Genomic DNA, 19,835 nt, shown 5'->3' with positions numbered 1-19,835 from the left:
CGAAGGATCTGCTCATTTTACAGGAAATCCTCGCCTTGTTGGAGAAAAGTCAGAGTCTCTGGCGGAGAGCAATAAAGGTTGATACTTGTGTTATTTTATAATCCCCAAGAAGGATCTGACTGCAACCCATCTTGGACTTGAGATGCTTAAACAAGTTCCTCAGAAAGGACCAGTTCAAGATGGTTCCTCATTTGCAGATTCTTCAGGCCCTTCGATTCAAGGATTGCTTGGTGTCATTGGACCTTCGGGATGCTTAATTTCATGTGCCAATATAGCCGAAGCACAGTAACTGAGGTTTTGCTGTTGGCAGTTCACACATCAGTTTCAGATTCTGCCATTTGGGCTCTTCAGCCCAAGGGCTTTCACCAGGCTCATGGCATTGGTGGCAGCAGGACGAAGGGGATTCACATCTACCCCTACTTAGAAGATTGGCTGATCAGAGCTTGGTCTCCCAAACAATCTCAGGTTCATTTCAGTCACACTCACACCTTCCTCCACAGGCTGGGCTTCTACCTGAATTTCAAGAGGTTTGGTGCCAGAAGCCAGTTTGAGAATGAGGTCCCGTCAATGGGGACTCGGATCCCAGTGGTCAGTTCTCTGGCAGAATGACCATGTCCTGAACAAGGTCGCACAGGATCTCCTGTGTTTAAGTTTGTCAGGAGAACTTGATGAAAGGTGATTCTTTTTGGCAACCTTGTCAGAGATTACGGTTGTGACAGACCCATCCCTCACTGTGTGGGGAGCCCACATGAACGACCTGCCAATCGGCTGTCTGTCTTTGTCCGAGTCCAGACTTCACATAATCCTTAGAGTTTAGAGCAATCGGACTAGGGCTGATGGCTTGTCCGCCTTCTGTTCAGGGGAGGTCTTTCCTGAAAATCAACAGAGTGGCCATGTATTCCCTCCAACAGGGGGTGGGGGGCGGGGTGTAAGGTCACGGCCACTGAAGATGCAATGCAGCTGTGTGCTGGGCACTAGGAGAAGGTATCTCTCTACTGGCTGTTTTCCTAGCTGGAGAGGAAAACCTAGCGGTGGATGCACTGATCAAGAAGAGCACTGTCTCAGAGTGGGAGCAGGCTCAGGAAGTCGTTTTAGAGATTTCTCCTTTGGGGATCTGTTCATGTCCAGTAACAGTAAGTGCAGCCTATTATGCTCCAGATAATTTCTATGGGATGCATTAAAGGGATAGTCCAGTAAAAAAAAATTATTTTAAAAATGGGCAACATTAAAAAAATACTAGCACTTTTTTTTTTAAACTTCCTATGTAAAAATTTGAGCTGTTCAAGCTCAAAATTCTCAAAAGCAAGCACATGGGTGCATACATTTTGTGAAATGGATGCCCGCCTGTGCTGGCTTTTGCTTTTGCAGCTCTAATGAAGGAAAAGCCAGCCAGCTGTAGTAAACAAACGTTACCGCTGGGTGGCTTTTCCTTCATTGGTGCTGTACGCGGAGGACGGGGACCGGAGACCAGAGCAGGAAAGCTGCAGCTGAATCTCGGTAAGTGCTATTTATTTTTTTTTTTTTAAAAAAGCACTAGCTGCGTTTTTTTTCCTAAGTTTTCCGGGCTGGAGGAGCCTGGAAAACTTAGAAATAAAACCGCAGCTTTAAAAACGTATTTGAAAACGCTGCGGTTTTTCTTTCCAAGTTTCTCAGGCTCCTCCGGCTTGGAGGAGCCTGAGCAACTCGGAAAGAAAAACCGCAGCGTTTTCAAACACAACCGCGTTGTTTCTGCCTGCTGTGGCTATCACTTTGGGTCTCCGGTGCTCCCCCGGGGGAGCACCGGAGACCCAAAGTGATAGCCAAGGCAGGCAGAAACACAATGCGGTTGTGTTTCTGCCTAAATCTGCCTTCCCATTTGGGGCTCTTGGGCTCCCCACGGGGGGGCCCCGAGAGCCCCAAATGGGAAGGCAGATTTAGGCAAACACTGCAGCATTTAGCATTTCCCATTTGGGGCTCTCGGGTGGGGGGGGCCCGCCGTAGGGAGCCCGAGAGCCCCAAATGGGAAATCAGCTGTCGGCAGAAACACTGCGGCATGTAAACACAACCGTGTTGTGTTTCTGCCTGCCTTGGCTTTCACTTTGGGTCTCCGGTGCTCCCCGGAGGAGCCTGAGAAACTTGGAAAGAAAAACCGCAGCGTTTTCAAACACAACGTTGTATTTGTTTCCGGTCGATTCAAAAGCGACCGCAAACATAAATACGTTTTTAAAGCTGCGGTTTTATTTCTAAGTTTTCTGGGCTCCTCCAGCCCGGAAAACTTAGGAAAAAAAACGCAGCTAGTGTTTATTTAAAAAAAATAAATAGCACTTACCGAGATTCAGCTGCAGATTTCCTGCTCTGGTCTCCGGTCCCCGTCTTCCACGTACAGCACCAATGAAGGAAAAGCCACCCAGCGGTAGCTTTTGTTAACTACAGCTGGCTGGATTTTCCTTCATTAGTGCCGCAGAAGCAAAAGCCAGCACAGGCGGGCATCCATTTCACAAAATGGATGCACCCATGTGCTTGCTTTTGCTTTTTTCTTTTGCGAATTTGAATAGCTCAATTTTACATAAGAAGTTTTAAAAAAAAGTGCTAGTCTTTTTTAATGTTGCCTATCTATTTTTAAAATAAACATTTTTACTGGACTATCCCTTTAAGCTGGAATTGGTGCAGTCTCACTGTGTGAGACTACACAAGACTTGGCTGCTTGGTATTAGGTAACCCATCTTTTGGTATAGGTCTGTACTAACCAAGTTGGTAGTGTGACTGAGGGGCCAGGACTATCTCAAGAGGGGTAAACGTGAGCTGTAGAGCGGTACAGATGAAACCAGTCCATGCAAGTAACGCGATACAGGTTTTAGTTAAATATATATTCAAGTTTTAGTTTAGCTTTCTTTAAAAAGGCAATTGTTTGTAACAGTCAAGGAAAGTTTGGAATCCCTTTTCAAAGTCAATACAGTTGATGAATACTCTTTGGATATGCTAATACATTTCTCCTACACCCTGAGGTGACTTTAATAACAAGGATAGGACTGCATTTTTCATAAACACCAATATACCTTTGACTCTCTGGATTTCAGGAAGGAAGGGTTAAGGAAATAGAAAGGTTAGAAATTAATTTCTTATAACATGAAGACATTTTGAATCCTATAATGAAATCTAGGGAAGCCTTTCCCAGCAGTAAAGTGTTTAGCAAATTACAAGCAATGCCTTTATGGAGCCAGGACAGCCAAAGTCAATTAGATAGTCTCTAGTTCTGACAGCACTTCTTGGATAAAAGTATTTAACAGTTCAAAAAGATCACTGAAGGAACATACACTGTTAAGCCTGTGCAAGGGGTGTTGAAATCCACTCGGAAAGGTATGCAAGTGCAATTCTCAAGTGACAACACGACTTAAGATAAAAAGGTAAATACCACAAACCCAAAAAGTACCTCTGGTTTGAAGAAAGTTGTCCAGCTGGATTCAGTCTTGCTACAGCCAAGCAGACCCTTGTTCCTGAGCCTCAGTTGTGTGGAGATGTCTGGCGGGCTCCTGCGGCAGTACTGAGGAAAGGACTTCAGCAGCTACGGGCTCTCTTCGATTCAGCGGTCTTTGTAGTTTCAGCACCTTGCAAACAGCACTGATGCAGAACGAATATCTCTGGTTGGACTTTCCTTGCTCCCTCGGTTCTGGACTCTGTTGAGGGGACTCTGGATCAGCATTTCCTGCTTCTGGAGTGTCCATGGGAGGCTCCTGGAGATTTTGGTTGGATTCTTTTTGCGGAACAAGTTGCACTAGGTTATGGACACACAAGCTCTGGCGTTGGGCTTCTGCAGCACTGGAGAGGCACAGCAAGTCAGGGGGGGTGGGGGGAGGGAGAGGGTTGCACCAAAGGAGTTCGTCATGGGGCTAGTTGGTCCCACCATCCCAAGGGGAGAAAACGTTCCACCCGGAGCTTGTTGATGCAGAAAAGGTCGGCACAGTAGCAGGACTTTACCAGGCACTTCAAGGTTCTGGAGGTCGCAGCAGGCTGCTCTTCATAATTTCTTCTTCGGATGTTTCTGCCAGTGGTCGACTCTGCCTGTAGTCCCAAGAACCTCGCCTTTTAAGCTTGTTCTCATTCATTCATTGCCCTAGGCTGTCAATCACACAGCAGTGTGGCTGTTCCCAGACAGCCATCTGGCCAATCGGGACTGGTTTCAATCAGGCACACCTAGAGACAAAGGGCAGAGTTTCGGGACCATTCCTCACTGCCTATCCTTCAAGACCTACTGGACCAAGTGGCGGCCTTCAGGGCTGAAGCCCGCCAAAGGCAAAACACAGTGCTCAAACCTGCCTCAATGCACAGAGTAAAAGCCAAAAACCTCAAACAAAATGGCAAAAACAGAAAACTGGTGCCATTTTGACAAAATGGTCACCTATGGGTGCTGTACTGCAGTTAAGATATGATTGGTTATTTAAAATGCGCTTAATACCCAGAGGGTTCTAAGCGCAGACCCGGGAATCGAACCTGTGTTGCTCTGTGTTGTCTTGCTTCCAAGGCAAGCATGTTGCCCCTGAGCTATCCTCCGGGACAAAGGGTTTAGCTTGCAGTAAAATGCACACTGGTAGTAAAAGGTAAACCACTGCCACAGCCATTTAAAGTAGTAAGGGTAACAAAAGTTTTATGTGAAAGTAGGATAACAGGCTACTAGGTAACCCCCAGCACTCCACATAAAATAGTGTTTTGGACTCACAAAGTAAAGAGGTGAGTTAGATCAATTTCACATTACTATTCTTGGGAACAGTTGTTCAACCAAGAAAAGGTATTTAAACCTTAAGAGAAATCCAATGAGGGTGCTCTGTCGCTATACAAAAATCAGATGCCTATGGAGTTTGTCAGACTCCACAAACTGTGAAAAGATAAAATCCTAATCTGGGAAAGACACATGGAGTGAGGGAGGTCCCACTCATTCAGGAGTTAAAATTAAAAAGTCCCAAGTCCAGTGAAAGAGCTGGGGGTCTGTAAGGTGGGAGGAAATTGGCACAGAAATGAACATTTTCCCTAACGCTTTCGTAGTGGACTGGAATTTTCACTCCTGTACATGTTCCCACCAGTCCGTCCTCGTCATCAGGAGGTTGAGGAAGTTTGGAAAATCCATGATCCGGATTGCTCCGGTTGGGCCAGGAGACGGTGGTACCTGGACCTTGAGATGGCCATCTGCCCTCCAATTTGTCTTTTCTCTTGCAGGCGAGAGATTGCTTTCTTCATCCAGAAACTGGGACCTTCCAGCAAATGTACTGGAAGTGTTGCTTACGACCAGAAGGCCAGCCACTAAATCTCTGTACCACTGCTGTTGGAATAAATTCTGCAGCTGGTGCTGTGATAGTATTGATCCTTTTACAGGTAAAGCTCATTATGTAACAAATTTTACTAAATCTGGGCTATCCAGGCCATCAGGTTTCCATAGTAAAGGGTTATCTAGCAGTGCTTTTTTATTTTTAAGCATTCGCCATATCATGGTTCCTATTTGAAAGTCCCTATAGTAGTTCAATTCCTCAAGGGATTAGCAAAAGACCCTGTTGCTTTTTTTATTGTACCGGTTGGGGACTTAAATCTGGTGTTTGGGTAATGAGAGCACCTTTTGAACCCTTGCATTCTTGTCCACTCAATGTTACCCCTTAAGACTATTTTTCTAAGTGCAATTACATTAGCCCGGAGTCGGTGAGCTTCAGGCTCTTCCTTAACCACCATTTACTACGTTTGTAAGGGTGTGTCCTTCTTTCTTACTGAAAGTCGTATCAGATCCATTTTGCTCACATCGTGTTGCCTGCTTTTTACTTCCTAATCTCTGTGGAAAGGTTCCATCGCTTGGACCCAAAGAGGGCCTTAAGCTTCTATAATGTTCAATATCTGGCAAAATGACAATCTCTTCATGGGCTATTCGGGTCAAAATTTGGGAGAAGCAGTCGCCAAGCAAACCATCTTGCTGGATAATTTTATGCTTTTCCGAATGCTATTCCTTGGCTGTCAAAGATCTGCCCAAATACTTGCTCCTTCTACCCGAGGATTGGCCACTTGGACTCTGCAGAGGAGTGCCGATACAGGACATTTCCAGTGCGGCAACTTGGTCCTCTTTGCACACTTTCAGCAAATACTATTGCTTGGATTCAATGTCAGGAGGCAACATTTGGCAAGGCTATGATTCACAGCATTAATCTGGTATAAATTCTCTCCCACCTTCTTCAACAGACTGTTTTGGGAGACTATCAAAGATGAGGATTTCACTGGAGGTTACAATTCATGCAAAGAACAAATTACTTAGCCCAGGTAATGTCATTTTGACTGAATTTTCCTCCCATATATTCCTCATTGCCTTCCCATCCTACCATTTTAGTGGATGTCTGTATTTGTGCACCTTCCTGCCAACACCTGGGTCATACACTTAACATGGCTGAGCATTGGGAGGAAAAAACAGGCAGTGTGCATTCTTAGATAACGCCGGCAGGCTATCTCAGGGGCAGGACGTTTGTCTTGAAAGCAAGACAACGCATAGCAACACTGGTTCGAATCCTGGGCTCGCGCTTTGAAACTTGTCCCCGCTATTAAGCGCTTTGTGAATCAACAATTCTAATATCCACATCGACATCACGGCCAAGGACAGGATGGAGACAGTCGAGGGCCACAACTCTAGCACGGCATCCAATACTATGGAAAGAAGTTACCGAAGCTGCAAGCAGATTTATCAATATATAAAATGAGGGGGGGGGGATATCCAGTCGAAAGAACATTACCAAGGATAAGTTATTTTTTCCTCCCTGCTCATTTTTTATAAGGCTATTGTGTAACTAAAGGCCTAATACATAATTGCATTTTCATATACTTTCCTGTGCAACATGAAATACTGGTGTTGCTCTGTGCTGGTTTGTATCCTTACACCACTCACTTTCCTGAGACTAAGCCTCGACTGCTCAGTTATATTTAACTTGTTTGAGTTTTGGCTAACCTCTTCCCTGTCTACCATAAATAGGATGGCCTCCTAAATTCCTCCCACCAGGGCTGATTTTGGAAATCTATCTGAACTAGTGGTTTGTAATCTTCCTGAAGTATGGTGGAAAGGATGAGCTAAAAGTATGTAGATTGACCATCGCATGGACTACTGTACTCAGTCCACAATCTTTTCCACCATCCCCCTTATTAGAATACACAACTTTTTGTGCTGATTAAGGGACTTGCGGTTTGGTACATGAGCATGTGAAAAACTATTCAGTACGGGCACCATCACGCAAGTGCACTACTACAATTTCTTTTCACTGACCGAAGGAATCCTCCATAAGAATGGAGGAGCAGGGACTTGAGGCTAGATGTGCAGTTTGTGGTTTTAATGCTGGAGTGGGACTAAAGTTAAAACGGTACCAGATCAAATACAGAATTTATACACCATTGCCCAATGACTCGTACATCATTTTGTCCAGATTATGTGTACATTTATATGCTGTCTTTTTGGAAGTTTCAGATGTGTATTTTCTATCAAGTTCATTCTGTCAGCTGTAGTTTCATTGTTTATTTTTACATTTACAGAGAGTACTATTTCAGTGAAGACAATCTGCAACGAGACTTTTTCCTAAGACGCAAGATGGACACCGAAGGTTTCCTGCCCATCGGCCTCATTGCCAGTTTCCACAGAGTTCAAGCTCTAACTACTGACATGAATCTGATTCTTAAGGTGAATTCCAGCTCTGAACTTTTCCTAGTTCACTATTTGGAATTTAGTTGTGCATATAGGTTGATTTACAAGATCTGAGCTAATATTTTGTTTGCAAGTTTATTCACTGCTTTGGATTTCCTGTCCTTCCCAAATGTCTTGATTTGCTTTTTCAGTCCCAAACTTCTGGCTAACTGGACAAGCAGGCTCTGGAATCTCGATCATGCTTTTGCACCGCTACTAAGTAGGCACATCTCTTTGAAAGAACAAGAGTGCATGACTTGGCAAGATCTCTTTACTGCTATATCCTGTTCCCTTGTCTTTGTAATTGACTTTTGCCCCATGGTGACTGGACCACAGCCTTTCACAACAATAGTCCCTTAAATTTGTTGTGGAACAAGGTGTGGCTGTGCCCATTGACTACACCCTCCCAAACATCTCATCTTTTTTTCTGCTTTTGCAGCCACATGCCTAGAAAAGATTTCTGGAATTTTATTTACCTAGTGTCCTTTGTTTTTATTTTTAAAAGGATTTTTTTTTTATATGGCGCTTTAAATTAGTGTTTTACATAGTAAATATTTACATAAGTTGTTGTTGCCCAATTGAAATTGGTAATCTGTCAACCTTAGAAAGATTAAAGGCTGAGTTGGCCTTGCCGATCAAACACAGATCACAGCACCAGTGTTTAACCCACTGGGCCATCTTATCGGCAACTAGTTTCTTCCTTTTACTATCTTGACACATCTTGTTCTCCAGCATGGGGTCTGGCATGTATTCACATGCTCATGAATATTCCCCGTCAGGCCGGGAATCCTCGGTAAAGAAGAAATCGCTATCGGTTTCGTTTCTGATCTGTCTTTCTTAGTAACCAATCACTGGACTCTGGGTCATACTGCCCCAGCAAATGACTGCCTCTCCCTAAGCCCTGCCTCTGGCAGCCATCCTCAGATTTTTACTGCACGCTCAAGTGTTGGGAGTCTTCGTGTTTAGCTCTCGAGCTTTTTGCTGCGTTTTCGCGCTTTTTCAGAGATTTTCTCATTTTTCGGTCAAATGGAGCCTCAAGCCCCACCGTGTCTACATCTGATCAACGGGGACCCATTTCGAATTTTCTACGCCCCTCAAGGGTGAAGTTTGTCGAGTTGCGCTTCTTGGAGGAGTCCAGAAGCTTCTGCGGCTTACCTGGACATGGCCCTGGAGAAAGGAAGCTCGACGCCCGGGAAGCTGTTCAGGGTTTGCCCTGGATGCCAGCTGCAGAATGTGTTCAAGGAGGACGAGCACTTGCAATGTCTCTACTGCCTTCATGAGGACAAAACGCACGTGGAGAAGGACTGTGCGTTTTGCGGGAACATGTCGGAACGGACCATCAGGGACCGACACCTTCGTCTCTCCAACTGGCTGGAAGGAAAGAGCCTGTCAGGTGAGACGTCTGAGCGGTCTAAGTCCTGTGAGGGCGCCCCGGCGACGGGGGGGCCCAACAGAAGGCAAAGCACCACGAGTCTGCAGGCACCGGGAGCGCCGAACGGTCCGGCTCCTCGGCTGCCAGGCAGGGCGCATCCTCTCCAGCGCCATCAACCACAAGCCAACGCTCTGGCTCAGGGAAGAGGAAGGCCGAGAACCCGGCAAAGCTTCTGGAGAGGGCCTGGTCGATCTCGAAGGATCCAGCTGTAAGGGGACCGAGGCGGTGACCCTCCCTCCAAGGTGAAGGCCACAGGCCCGCAGAAGGTGGTGAAGGCCTTGATTCACCCAGCCAAGGCCTCTAGCAAGGAAGTCGCAGCGGCCCTGGCGCAGCCTGAGGAGGCTACACCAGTGGAGGCGACCTCCGGGCCCAGAGTTTCCCTGCCACCGCGGAGGGAAGCCTCTTTCAGGCCCATCGAGAAGACTCCCGTGAAGACCCCCGCGGAAAAAGAGGGGGGGGTGGGGAGGAGCCTGTGGCCATTGTGGACACAGACACAGCCTCCAAGGAAGAACTGGTTGAAGTCTTAGAGGTCCTTGACGAGGGCGTCGAAGACGCCCGGTCCCACGGGAGGGATCCCGACGAGAGCGGCGGTGCTGGCGAGGTTCCTAGTCAACCGTCGCGCCCATCGCTTCCAGAGCTGCAGGACAAATTGGCAGCCATTTTGTTGGCAATACAATCCTTATGTTCGGAGGTAAGGACAAGATTGCCCCTGCGATGAGGACTCACGTTTATCTGGAATCTCAATTGTTTTAGTTTCCTGACTCTGCAAATGGCAGCTAGCACGAAACAAACAGGGCGTTAACAAGCCACTTATTTCAACGTGGGCAAGAAACACCTCGCCATCCGCCCTGCAGCACTCAGCATTTAAGCAGAGCTTTTGCAGTGTTGTGAAAGACCTTGCATTTTTCCGGACTTCTAGTGCATTTGGAGCCTCCTGACACGGTGCATGGGAGCCCGCGCGCAAACTCGCGGTGTGTATGAACAATCTACTCTGAATTAGGGCACTCATCCCCTTTCTTGTACTGCAGTTTCCTGCCCTTCGAGTGGGAAAAGTGGTCATGCTGATCAACTCTGGGGTATAGAGTGTTTGACCTTTTGAAGGAATCGTGTCCTGAAGATGGCCTAAGAAAAGAGATCTAAGACACTAGAGATAGTGTCTGAAACAAAAAAATGGCCGAAACATGTCGACATCTATCTCTAATACCCGTATGATTTAACTGTGGGATTCCTATACAAAAGCATTTTTGTGTTTGCACCCCCCTGTTCCATGAGAGCTTTTGCACCTTGGTTTTTAACTAATTGTGTATTTTCTAATTGTGTAATGTTGTATGTAGGGCATTTGTCGCCCCTTTTTTATCCACAATATTAAAGTGAATTTATTTTTCTAAGTCTGTGCCTGTACTGGGTTCCTGATGTCCCGTAACAGCAAGATGGGATTTGTCTAGTTTGTAACTGAGCGTCACGGTGACACATTAGGGCAACGGCAAGAGGGGTAATCAGACTCCCCTTCTGTTTTTTTACTTTGAATGAATTCGTTTTGAGTGCTGATCCCCTGAGAAAAAAAGCTTGGGAATTTTACCTGATTTAGGTAACCATGCTTAATATTGAGCCTTTGCCACCTTCCGTGGTTGTGCATGTGTGTACTGCTATGTATTCTTATATTCATGAGCCTGTGGATCCATGCCAGACCCCATGCTGGAGAAGGAACAAGTTACTTACCTGTAACTGTTCTCCAGCATGGGTCTGGCATGGATTCACATGCAAACCCTCCCTCCTACCCCTCTGCAGCTCTTCACTTGGTCATACTGCCACTTTACGTGCTAACAAATCTGAGGATGGCTGTCAGAGGCGGGGCTTAGGGAGAGGGCAGTCATTGGCTGGGGGCAGTATGACCCAGAGACCAGTGATTGGTCTCTACTAAGAAAGACAGATCAGAAACGAAACCGATACTGATTTTTCTATACCGAGGATTCCCGGCGTGACGACAGGGAATATTAATGAGCATGTGAATCCATGCCAGACCCATGCTGGAGAACTGTTACAGGTAAGTAACTTGTGCTTTAAGGAAGAGGAGCTGCTTCAGTCCTGTTGTAGGCCTTGTGGTAGCTGACTCTTGTGCGGTCTGCATTTGAGGTCCTGGTCCAGAGTACCAGATGGTTGACTGCAGAGCTTGTCACTTTTCTTGTGTGGGTTCTACGCAGGATGTTTTAACACTGGGAGATCTTTGAAGCCACCATGTGATTGAATCGTGGATTTCATGCCAGTCAAGAATTGTTGCTTGGAGGGAAGTTCAGCTTTATTTTAGACTACAACTTGTTCAGGTGATTAATTTGTGGGGTAACCGAGAGGGACAAAGACTTCAGGCTTGTCTAGCCACTGTGCTCACAGGGACATCGCTGAGGCCTCTTTGGTTTGTACTAGCTCTAGTGTGGAGTACCTTCAGTGAACTCTTAAAGATGTTTTGCATGCTCCTGTCCTCCCATAGACCTTTGAGACACCCTTTCCTTTTGCTCATTTTTATGGGGCGACTAATCAATCCAGAATACTTTCAGTTCCGAGACAGTCTCTTAATGGATTTCTTCTATTACTTCAAAGTGCAGTTCCCTTTTCCTCCATTCTGTATGGGCACTACTGAATTATAGCCTTTTTCACCTCAAAATATGCACTTCCCCTTTAAATTTGAGTGTTGAATCTGAAGTATCCGTGCACACCAACTCTGCCTACCGGCCCCACACCAGTCACTTTTTCTGCACCACTTGACCTGATGTTTTCCTTAGCACTTCACTCAAAGACCTAATTTTTCTTAATAAGCAGACCCTGGCCTTCGGTGACCTGGTTCCTCCAAACAGTTTGTTGGGCTTCAGTAGATTTGCATCCTGCAAGAGGTCTTTTCTGGCCTCAGACCCTCTCATGCTGTGCCTGGGGTGTTTTGGCAGTGAGCAATGGTGGGATAATGCGTGGCTTGTTAGGCAAGAATTGGAGTAGTAACCCTGTGGGATACTACTCCGCCCTTGTCCTCTTGGTTTTAGGTAACCCACCTATTGGTATAGGTCTGCACTATACAAGTTGGTAGTGTGACTGAGCAGCCAGACTTAGCGTAAGAGGGTTGAATGTGAGCTGCAGCATCGAAATCCACAAATACAAGTATCCAAATAACACTACTCAAGGTTTTCTAGTAAAATAATTATTTAAAGTTCTGTTTCAAATGAGCATTCTTTAAAAAGGGCAGTGTGAAACAATACAAATAGACTTCAAAATACCTTCTCAGAATCAAGGCAAAGCAAGTAGATGCTCTTTAGAGATGCTACATACACACTTCCTACATCCTGAGGTGACTTCACTAACTAGGACAGTACTGGCATTTATATATCACTTTTGTACTCAGTAAAATTCTGAGGTGGGTAAAAAGGCTAAGGAAAAAGGTTAAACGGGTTCCCAAAGTATGTGAGCACTTTTAAATCTCCCAATGAAGTCTAGATAAAACCTTTCCCAGCAATTTTAGTTTAAAACCAATGGATCACCTATGAGTGACAGTTGGAATCAGTCAATCGACTAGAAGTCTGCAGGGAGCCATGACAGCCTGAGTCAATTGGAGCAAAGTCTACGGAGTTGAGGCACTTCTTGGATAGCAACAAGTCTTGCACAAAGTTAGTTTGTTGTAGAAAATCACTGTTGGGCCACATGTGGTTACTTGTGAAAGATTAGTGCGGAGAACAACTCTAGAAATGCAGCTATTGCAAATCTGAACTGAGAAAAGCAAACCACAGACGGAGCTAAGTACCCCTTAGTCAGTACAGTACCTTGGAAGCCAGCTGGATCCTCTTCTAACCTGTCTTGGTTGCAGTGTTGCAGATCATGTGTTCCCGGGCCTCAGTCATTGGTGTTATAAGGGTCGGATTGGCCCCTCAGCCTTTCAGCCCCTGGCCGAGCCAAAATTGTCCCTGGAGAGTGGGGCCTCTTTCTGGCCTTGCCTGGGCTGGTGTGAAAAGAAAATGTGAAATATATTTTCAATTGTGTTTTTCTTTTTAAAAAGCCTTTCATCCTCCATTGGTCGATAAATTAGTACCAACACAGGTTGGGTGATATTGTATGCATATTTGTTCTATAAAAAAGAGCTTAAGCGCTATACAATAACTTTATCATTTGGCCTTGGATGTCTGCTTGGAGTCACAGTAATTTAGTGTACTTAGGAACAATGCTATTTGATGCCACTTCCTGTTTTGTCAAGGGGTGAAAGGTCGTGTTTCATAGCTTCCCCAGATGTCATTTTGGGGTGTGGTCAAATGACATCACTTCTGGTGATAAAACTGGTTAAGGTGAACGAGCACCATCTAGGTTGATGTGTTGGTTATTCGGTTAGTTCAATGTAAATGCGATTCAAGACGGGGTGCAAACCCGCTGGTGAGGTGCCTCCGTGAAGTAGCACGCTAAAGTATACGAAAAAAGTGGACCAAGGCCGTGAGGCCAGCGGTGCGGGCTGCACTCCCAATAACCAGAGTGGTAGAACTGTTTTCAGTCGGTCAATCGGAGGTAATAATCATTCAAATACTCTGTTAATATTTATGAAGAAATAGAGTTTAATTTCCTTAGTGCTCTACAGTTATATATCACTGTTTTAGCAGATGCGTCACATGAGCCCAAATTGGCCTATGCATTTCGGAGTCCATATCCTTCCTCTGGGCCAGCTCATGTACTCTTCAATGTATCAGAAACATATCATTGGTTTCAGTCTAAGTCCCACAATGTACAATATATATATCGGGCATGCATCATATAAATGGCATTCAGAATAGAGGTGCAGCATTAATTAATCATACAGAGTATGATGAACAGTAGTCACATTATGGGTAGAACAAAGGCATAAGTGGGCCGTGTGGTGCCATATCATCATGATTAACATTCCAAAATAAGGCCAGTGAAAATTCACCGTGTCAGCATTTGATCATATCAGCCACCATTATCATCAAGTTAAAGTGTCATGTGTAGGAATATATAGTGCATCATTTAGATTATGATGATTGTAATATAAAATCATAAAATATAGCCCATACATACGTGCCAAGTCGCGGAGGTATGAAAAAAGAAGAAAAAAAGAAAAGATGAATGAGAAAACATCGGATTTACTAAATTAACTGATTGTCCGCGAATGTGAAATGCTGTAAAACTACTATCAATAAACGAGAGGTACTGACCTTGGTGTGTATCCAGTGTCAGTACTTCTACCATAGAGTAGCACGGAAAAACTGCTCAGTATGGCTGACTAGCGAGGACTGCAGCGCTAGAAAATGTATACAAATGCAAGTATCAGGTCTATGTACGTGCGGAGAGGACAGACTTGTAAGCGATTAACAGGTGCATTGAGATAGCATGTAAAATCAATGGACTGCTTACCTAGTAACCACAAGAGTGAATCCTTGAAGGACGCCTTGTAAACGTGCGAGTCGTGTGCTGAATAACTAGATTCTCCAGCTTGTTTGGAAAGCGTAACCATGGAAACCGCCCAACACTTCGTTGCGGCGGCCATCTTGTAACATATTTAATTACTGTTGGGTCATGCTAAACTGTAATCTTTCCCTGTGTTCCTAGGTCTAGTCTCTATTGCTTCCCCCCCAGAGCCTAATGGAATGACTTCTGACTCGAAATGAAAAAATCGAGTAAATAAACGTAAAATTAAGAAAATAATGATTAAACATTTTTCTAAATGCTGGCGGCATAGATGTGCTGGTATATTTAAATATATTTTAATTTGAATACCGTCTGGCTATCCTGCTAAAGCGTGATCAATGGTAAGCAGTGATATGTGCTGGAATGGGTAGCAGGCGCTACCATCGTGAAGAAAAAGGCGGGGATGTATCCTGATGCGCACGTGTGGCATCTGTGAGTAGGCTAGCTACTGCCTGAAAACGAGTGCATCATGCTGTGCTGGACTCTGTCTGCCTGTTATGGTAAACGGTGGTATGCTGATCTGGTATCCTACTGCCTGATGGAAAGTTCATAATACTCGGTGAGGCTGAAAATCAACCTTGCGTGGTGCACAAAGACCTACAGTGTTACAAATATCTCCATATCTCCAACACATACAGTCATAGTGTCATAGTATGAAAGAATCAAGATGATAGTAAAGGGGAGAAGGCAAGAAAAAACCTTTCCAGGCCACTGGCAAGACATATATGGACTTAGGGGATGCAAATACTGTAAACCACCTTGCTACATTGCTAACCACTATATATTCAATTAAAGTGGGTATACATCAGAAGACAAAAGAAAGCTAAAGGAAACAACTGAGGTCTAACTCTTCGTTCATCCCATTAGGTGATTGTGAGTACAGTCTATCAATCCAATAGGCTTCCTTTTGTGCTCGCCATTTCTTAATATCACGGTTAGGACCTTTGGATATCACCTCATATCAAAAACCTTAATTGTGTGATTGAGTGTCCATTGTCATTGAAGTTTCTGGCAACTGCCGAAGTTCTGTTCTTGTTCCTAATGTTCGATTTGTGCTCATTCATCCTGATGCGAACTTTTCGTGATGTTTCTCCTACATAGTATTTACCACAAGGGCATTTGATCGCATAAATAGCATTTTCTGATACGCATCGCGTGCTGTTTCAGTTCTGGTGATGTCATCAGAGGTCGAGGGTCGTGAGGCATGGGGCGGGGCATTTTTTGGCGGGGCTGGGCGGGGCACTTTGTGGAGGCGAGGGGTGGCCACTTTCTTGTCCCAGTCCAACCCTGGGTGTTAGGAAAGTTTTTTCTGAAGTTCTACTATGGGCTTAGTAAAGCCATTCAACTGAGGCAGTATAAGACTCCACTCTTAGTAGAAAGCTGTACCACCTGAGTTCATGGTAGCATGTTGAGCAGCCAGGCTTATCTCAAGAGGGGAAATGTGAGCAGTAGTGGAGTTCCACAAAGATTCAGTTACAGGTATTCAAATACTCTTACACTCCAGGTTTCCTGCATAAACAATGTATCAGTTCTCCAGCATGGGGTCTGGCATGGATTCAAATGTCATGAATATTCCCCGTCGTCAGGCTGGGAATCCTCGGTAAAGAAAAAACCAGTATCAGTTTCGTTTCTGATCTGTCTTTCGTAGTAATAACCAATCACTGGTCTCTGCGTCATACTGACCACAGCCAATGACTGCCCTCTACCTAAGCACCGCCTCTGGCAGCCATCTTCAGATTTTTACCGCACGTTCATGTGTTGGGATCCTCGTGCTATTGCTCTCGAGCGTTAGTGCTATTTTTTCGCGCTTTTTCACAAAAACTTCGATTCTTTCGGTCAAAAGAGCCTCAAGCTCCACCGATCCTACATCCGATCAACGGGGACCCGTGTCGGATTCATCTGTGCCCCTCAAGGGTGAAGATTTCGTCGAGCTACACTTCGGAGGACTCCAGAAGCTTCTCAGGCCCGGTCTCGGAGATGGCCCAGGAGAAGGGAAGCTCGACGCCCGGAAAGCTGTTCAGGGCCTGCCCTGGATGCCAGCTGCAGAACGTCTTCAAGGAGGACGAACACTCTTTCTGCCTTTACTGCCTTCATGGGGACAAGACGCACGTGGAGAAGGACTGTGCGTTTTGCGGCAACATGTCGGAACGGACCATGAAGGACCGCCATCAACGTCTCGCCAGCTGGCTGGAGGGTAAGAGCCCGTCTGGCGAGAAGAAGAAGAAATCTGAGCGGTCTTCTAAGACCTTTGAGGGCGCCCCGGCGACGGGGGCCCAACATAAGGCCAAGCACCGCGAGTCCGCTGGCACCGGGAGCGCCGAACGGTCGGGCTCTACGGGCGCCAGGCAGGGCGCACCCTCCCCGGCACCATCAACCACGAGCCAACGCTCTGGGTCGGGTAAGAGGAAGGCCGAGCACCCGGCGAAGCTCCTGGAGAGACCCCGGTCGAGCTCTAAGGCAGAGGAGGAGCGTGGCAGTGCCCCCTCCCTCAAGGATAAGGCGGTGAGCGCACCTAAGGTGGTGAAGGCCTTGATCCATTCGACCAAGCCCTCTATCGAAACGGTCGCGGCGGCCCTGGCCCAGCCTGTGGAGGCTGCACCAGTGGTGGCGGCCTCGGGGCCCAGAATCTCCCTGCCTCCTCGGAGGGAGTCTTCTTTCGTGCCCATCGATAGGACCCCCGTGAAACCCTCCGTGGGGAAGAAGGGGGGGCAGGGCGTCGTCGGAGATTCGGCCTCAACCTCAGAAGAGGAACTGATCGAGGTCTTAAGCCACGGCCTAGGCGTGGAACAAGACCAGCCCGTCGGAATGGGCCCCGACGCAGGTGACGACGACGACATCGTCGAGGATACCGACGGGGCCCCTGCTCGCCCGTCGGATTCCCCTCTGCCAGCGCCGCAGGACAACTCAGCGGCCATTTTGTTGGCTATACAGTCCTTATGCTCCGAGATAAGGACGAGACTACCGTTACCGACGGAGGAACCTCTCCCGTCGGGGGATCCAGAACCGGGACCTTCTGGTGTTCCCCCTACCAAGAAAAGAAGGATCCATCCACCGCCTCCTTTTCAACCATCGCGCCCCATCCAGCCCTCCTCCCCGTCCACCCGAGGGGATGATACGGGGACTGACACGGCAGCGACGGGTACGGACGACGAGGCATACGACGAGGATTTTCCGTCGTCGCCTCCCCCCAGGGCTTCTCCGCCCGACGAGATTGGATCGTTCCACTCAATGATCGCCAGGGCATCCGAGCTTTTCCAACTCTGCCCTGAGGAGAAGAAAAAGGAAGGCTTCCTTTACCAACGGCGCGAGACCAAGAGGAAGACGGTCCTCGCAGTGCCTCTGTTGGACGACATTTGGGATGAGGGCCTTTCCCTCCTCAAGAACCCTTCCACGACGCCAGCGAAAAGAGACCGGTACGAGAAAAAGTACCGGGTCCCGGACTCGGCCCCCCTATGCCTCCGGGCGCAGCCTACCCCGGACTCCGTCGTCTCCGCGGCAGCCAGGAAGAAAGCGGGGGGGGGTGCGGCCTCCACGTCGACTTCCCCGCCGGACGGCGAGGGAAAGAAATTGGATGCCATGGGACGCAGAGTCATCTCGTCGGCGGCGACGACGATTAAAGCGGCCAACGCCTTGGCTATCGTGGCCCGCTACGACAGGGAACTCTGGTACAAGATAGCTCCCCTGCTGGATTTTCTGCCGGACGACAAGCGGGCGGAGGCCCTTGAGATCCTGCAGGAAGGTGAGGTGGCCTCGGACCACGCCATCACCGTGGCGACGGACATCGCCGACACTGGGTTCCGCCAGATGGGCAACGGCGTTTGCCTTCGACGGCGCGGATGGCTCAAGGCTACGGACTTTCGGCAGGACGTCCAGAACAGGGTCCTGGACATGCCCTTCGACGGGAACAACCTGTTTGGGAAGACAGTGGACGATTCCCTTCAGGCCATCAAGGCGGATACGGAGACGGCCCGGGCCCTTGGAGTGCTGCAGCAACGGCGGACGCCCTTTCGGAGCGGCGGAGGCAAGGGCGCCTCCAAAGGTTCCGGCGGCGGTTTCGCTTCCTACCGTCAAGCGGCCCGCTCGTCGTCGCAAGAGGCCTACAGAGGACGAGGCAAGTCTGGCGGCCCCCGCCGTCGTCGCCAAGGGGGCCAAGGCGGCAAGGCCGCGTCCAAGCAGGATTGAACCGGCCGTGGGGTCGGGCCCCCACCGAAGCACCCCGGTGGGAGGCCGGCTGGCGGGCTTCGTCAGCGTGTGGGAGTCCATCTCCACCGACCGTTGGGTGCTGGACGCCCTGGCCCGGGGCCACGCGCTCGAGTTTCAAAGAAGGTGCCCGCGCGTCCCCCCCGTGGCCAGGAAAGAACTTCACGTCCCTCAACTTCTCCTGGAGGTGAAGGCGATGCTCAGGAAGGGCGCCATCGAACTCGTCCCAAAGAGGCTTCGGGGCTCCGGAGTCTACTCGCGTTACTTCCTCGTGAAGAAGAAGACGGGAGGATGGCGCCCCATCCTGGACCTGCGACGCCTGAACAAATTCATCAAGGCGCAGAAGTTCCGGATGGTCACCCTCCAGCACGTCCTGGGTCAGCTGGAGGAAGGAGACTTCCTATCGTCGTTGGATTTGGAGGATGCCTACTTCCACATTCCCATCCTAAAGGGGCACCGAAAATTCCTCAGATTCGTGGTCCAAGGGCGTCATTACCAGTTCAAAGCCCTTCCCTTCGGACTGCGGTCGGCACCCAGGGTTTTCACCAAGTGCCTCGCACCGGTGGCGGCGCAGCTGCGCCGCGAGGGGATTCACGTCTACCCCTACCTGGACGACTGGCTCATCCGCGCCAAGACGAGGGAGCTCGCTGTGGTCCACACGGCAAGGACCGTCCAACTCCTCACGGACCTGGGATTCTCCGTGAACTACGCCAAATCCCACCTGGTGCCCGCGCAAGTCGCACTGTTTCTGGGAGCGAGGCTCGACACAGTGTCCCTTCTGGCCTCCCCGTCGGAGGAGAGGACCAGGACCATCTTGGGCAAGGTGCAACGGATGTTGGTGGCCGACGCGGCCAAGGTGAGGTCCATCAAGTCCCTCCTCGGGATGATGTCTTCCTGCATCTACCTCATTCCCATGTGCAGGCTCCGGATGCGCCCGTTGCAAGAGTTCCTGGATGCGCGCTGGATCCAGACGACGGGCAGCTTCGAGGAAAGGATCAAACTCGACGAGAGTTTCCGACGAGCGATACGGTGGTGGGGCACCCGCGCGCATCTGACGGCGGGCATGGACTTCCAGACCCCAGCCCACCAGGT

At 48.2% G+C, this 19,835-nt stretch overlaps 1 protein-coding gene across 4 annotated transcripts in view; it reads left to right on the top strand.

Annotated features, from left to right (window-relative positions):
• LARP1 (La ribonucleoprotein 1, translational regulator) overlaps nt 1-19,835 on the top strand; it is a 1,174,773-nt gene that overhangs the window by 463,648 nt on the left and 691,290 nt on the right. For all 4 annotated transcript variants that reach the window (XM_069653974.1, XM_069653972.1, XM_069653971.1 and 1 more), the window contains one exon: nt 7,519-7,663. In XM_069653974.1, coding sequence (XP_069510075.1) covers nt 7,519-7,663 — 145 coding nt within the window. The remainder of the gene's footprint in view (nt 1-7,518; nt 7,664-19,835) is intronic.

This window comes from Ambystoma mexicanum, chromosome 3q (assembly GCF_040938575.1).
Source record: "Ambystoma mexicanum isolate Mex_15411 chromosome 3q, UKY_AmexF1_1, whole genome shotgun sequence".
Lineage (NCBI taxonomy): Eukaryota > Metazoa > Chordata > Amphibia > Caudata > Ambystomatidae > Ambystoma > Ambystoma mexicanum.
The sequence above is the reverse complement of the archived record's forward strand: the minus strand, read 5'-3'. Positions and strand labels throughout refer to the sequence as shown.